Raw genomic sequence first — 4,245 nt, forward strand, 5'->3', positions numbered from 1 at the left:
CTGATTCATCCACTGCTATGGAACTAACAGTAATGAGCAGCTCTGCATGTTGAAATGACAGATTTTTTAACCTGACACAGTGTGTAGAAATGTGGTGCTTCAAAAAACACAAGTCAAGCACTTGTTTACATTGAAAAACAATCTAAGATTAGCGCATTGGAGGGGGAGAAGGCAGTGTGTGTGTGTATCGAGTGTCTCATGCTATTTCTTTAAGCCTCTCATATTGGACTCTAAAAACATGTTTTATTTTCCCTTTCAGGAGGAAACATCCAAAGCAGGAGGGAAGAGCAAAAAACCCAAGAGCAAGAAGACAAAGTAAAAGTCTACTTGGACTAGATATAGACCGGATTCTGACGAATGAAATCAACCGAGACTTCTTTTAATAGGAGGCTTAAACAACTTGAGAGTCACAACACAAACAGCTCCTGCGCGCAATCGAGTTTAATGCTCTGTTGCTACACTTGATGTCACACTAAGTGCTTTGTCTTATGAATAAAGATTTTTATGAATTACAAATTGATTCGCAAATGAGGCTTTCCTGAGGAGTCGCAAGGACAAACGGATGCGAAGCAGGTAATAAAATACCCCTGACATTCATCAGCGACCTTTGACCCCTCCTCCAGTTTAATGAGGCTTTAATAGCATAATTTAATAAAGCCTGACAAAAGCAATTTCAGGTTTAGTAGAAGCGTCACGCCAGCACGAGTGTCTAAGAAGGGTTTTACCGCAAATGTCCACACAAAACTGACCCGAAGTCGTTCTCACGCTTTGATTGTCAAACGTCTATTACTGTATATTCATACATTTAATCCCCACTCGCTCTACGATATTACGCTTTCACTCATTGTTAACCTTTTTTAAACAGTGCATGACAATATGGAAAAGTACTGAAAAATCTTACGTAAAAGTATTCAATCCATCTTCATTTCTCTAGCGCTCCTACACTGTAGATTGTGTCAAAGCAGCTAATCATGGAAGTTCCAGTAAACTGAAACTGTGTCAGTTCAGAGTTAAGCTCAGTTCATTGTGGTTTACTTAGAGTGAGAGTCCAAACACCGAAGAGCAAAGCCATTACCGGCAGCTCCACAAGTCCTAAACCAAGCAAGCCAGTGGCGACAGTGGAGGATCAAACTTCACCAGTTGACCAAAGTGAAGAAACCTTGAGAAGGAACAAGCTCAGTTGGGCGCAACCATTTCTACTCCGGCCAAACTTCTTGTGCAGAGCTGCAGTCTAGGCTCTGGAGACTGGAGAACGCTGGACGTCCATTGTGGAGAAGATGCAGGTGTGAAAAGGTCACTGGCGGGTGTTTAGGTTGGCTATCCGGGATCAATGCGGAGACTGGAGTCTTTCAGGATTCACACTCTCCGCTCCGCCATGACCACCACAGAATTTGCTCAGGATACGGCCTGGTCCAGGATTATGGAGACCTTAGGTGAAAGTAGGTGTCGCGGGCAAAAGTTAAGAGTGGGGGATGTTGGCTTTGGGGGCCCCCTAATAGAAACTCTGGGCGGCCCAAAATGGTGTGGGCATTTAGAATCGCTATAACTCCCCTCTCCCACCCCGTATACCATCTAAACACTAGCCTAGAGCACTATCTGCTAATAAAAACTAGCCTAGAAAGCCATCTGGTGTTAAAAATTAGTCAAGAGCCCCATATGCTGATAAAAACTAGCCTAGAGCTCCATCTAGTGTTAAAAACTAGGCTAGGTCGCCATCTGGTCCTAAAAACTAGCCTAGAGAACCATCTGCTGTTAAAACCTAGCCTAGAGCGCCATCTACTGTTAAAAACTAACCTAGAGCGCCATCTGCTGTTTAAAACTAGCCTAGAGCACCATCTAGTGTTAAAATCTAGGCTAGATCGCCATCTGGTCAAAAAAACAAGCCTAGAGCACCATCTGCTGTTAAAAACTAGCCTAGGGCACTACCTGATGTTAAAAACTAGCCTACAGCGCCATCTGCTGTTTAAAACTAGCCTAGGGCACCACCTGCTGTTAAAAACTAGCCTACAGCGCCATCTGCTGTTCAAAACTAGCCTACAGCGCCATTTGGTGTTAAAAATTAGCCTAGAGCACCATCTACTGTTAAAACCTAGCCTAGAGCACCCTCTTCTGTTAAAAACAAGCCAAGAGCACCATATGCTGTTAAAACTAGCCTAGAGAGCATCAGATTACACTGCTAGCATCTCGATCAAAAATGACTACAAAGATTAAATACTTTTCCTATTTAAAGCTTGTCTCTTTTGTAGTTACATCGGGTATTGACACCAATGGAAAATGAAAAGTTGCTATTTTCTACGCCTGTTAGGCTAGACTAGGAACTATACTCTTATTCTGGCATAATGAACAAGCAAATATAAATTATGCAGCGCCTCAAAATAGTTCCTTAATTATTATGCCACAATTAGAGTATAGTTCCTAGCCATGTCGACCTAAAAAGTCCCAATTTTGGCCATTTTTGAGCAAGATGCTAACCGTGTAATCGGATACAATGAACTATGCTAAGCTAAGCTAAAACTCCTCCCGCCAGACCCAGAGATCGGCTGAATGTAGTCAAAAAAGGTCAAACTCAACAGTTTAACTTTACCCTGCTGTAAAATCTAGCCTAAACCAGCCTAGGATGGGTGGCTGGTTTTAGCTGGTCGACCAGCCTGGTTTTAGAGGGGTTTTGGCCACTTCCAGGCTGGTTTCCAGCCATTTCCAGCCTGGTCTTAGCTAGTCAGGCTGGAAAGTGACCAGCTAAAACCCTCTAAAACCAGCTGGACCATCCTGGTTTAAGCTGGACATAGCTGGTTTTGGCTGGTCATTTCCCAGCCTGTCCAGCTAAAACCAGACTGGAAATGGCTGAAAACCAGCCTGGAAGTGGCCAAAACCCCTCTAAAACCAGGCTGGTCGACCAGCTAAAACCAGCCACCCATCCTAGGCTGGTTTAAGCTGGATTTTTCAGCAGGGTAGAGAATATATAAAATGAGATTATTTTCAAAACAGAAGTGGAGCGTTCCTTTTAAAGTACTGAGATGAACGACGTGTTATAGTCATTTGAGTATACCCACTGGTTAGTTCACGAGTCAAACTTTCCATGGCCAAAGTCTGTCCCCACCTGCTGAGACTTCCACGCTATGACTAGCATGCTAATTCTCCCTTAATGAGCTCAAGTGAGAATAACTTGAACGTTTTGGCGGTCAGCGTCCTAATAAGCAGATGCTAGGTCACGGGAGAGCCTCAGGAAAACCATGCAGGAATTGGAGACACATTGCGTGACGGTTCGGCGCCGTGTCTCGGAAAGCAACGAGTTGGTTTGTGTGTGCGCTTTTTTTTTTTTTTTTTTGCGTCCCCGAATGCTTTTAAACCTGTAGACCTCAGCCTGGAGAAATGAGTCATCTAGAAAAGACGTTCGAGTGCTTTTTGACTTCCTACCTTTCTCGAAGGCACGCGCACATATCGTTCCCGTCTTCCCTCTTAAATACCTTTGGGTCTTTGACATTCTGGCCTCTTTCCTCCGAGTCGTATTCTTCTCACTTTCATCATCTCCGCATGCATCTATTCCCTTTGCTCTGGACTATTCTTTCATGCCTACCTCTCTCTTTCTTTCAGCATCCCACTATTTCCTTTCAATGAATATTAACGCACCTTTTTGACTGTCGGCGCACACTCTTTCAGATTCAATTGCTTGGTTTGACTCATGGGGCTCATGGCTAAATGCTTTGGTGGGCTTTTGCGGTGACATGTTGTCTAGGTGTGGGGATAAATCTGCGGTGCATGCAGAACTTGCTCGGGGCCTGTTTGGCATGTCATCTTTGCCCTGCCTAATGGATGTCTTTTATATTTCGTCACACAGACTCTTGGCAGCAAACTGTTTTCTCTCATTGCTTACAACATTTTTTTTGGCAAGGAATCAGGCTGTTTTGTGTAGAGTGCGTAAGATAAAGTCATGCTGTGCATTAATCTTGTGTTTTTTGGATTGGCTAAGGCAAAATTTGACAACTCTACGTCTTTTATTTCGGGCCAAAGAGACAAGTTAGTGTGAAGAATCTCACTGTATTTGGCTTGAAGTACATCCGCAATAAATCAAGACAATCCCACGCTGTTCTTTGCCATTATTGTTTGAAATTGCCAAAACTCAGTTTGTGACTTGCTAATTGCCAATTTAATGGAGGAAAGTTTTGTTGTGACGTGCGGGGATTAGTAAGACTGTGTGCTGAGGAATCTCTGGTGCAAACACTTGGAAATGTTTTTAGACGGCGCGCT

The 4,245-nt window shown here is 43.6% G+C and overlaps 1 protein-coding gene across 15 annotated transcripts in view; it reads left to right on the forward strand.

The window, feature by feature from the left end:
- impact (impact RWD domain protein) overlaps positions 1-516 on the forward strand; it is a 69,381-nt gene extending 68,865 nt beyond the window's left edge. For 14 of the 15 annotated variants that reach the window (XM_017353118.2, XM_073936454.1, XM_073936459.1 and 11 more), the window contains one exon: positions 260-516. In XM_017353118.2, the coding sequence (XP_017208607.1) occupies positions 260-319 (60 nt within the window). In that variant the 3' untranslated portion in view covers positions 320-516. 15 annotated transcript variants of the gene reach the window in all.
- The last annotated feature ends 3,729 nt before the right edge of the window (positions 517-4,245 follow it).

This window comes from Danio rerio, chromosome 22 (genome assembly GCF_049306965.1).
Source record: "Danio rerio strain Tuebingen ecotype United States chromosome 22, GRCz12tu, whole genome shotgun sequence".
Classification (NCBI taxonomy): domain Eukaryota; kingdom Metazoa; phylum Chordata; class Actinopteri; order Cypriniformes; family Danionidae; genus Danio; species Danio rerio.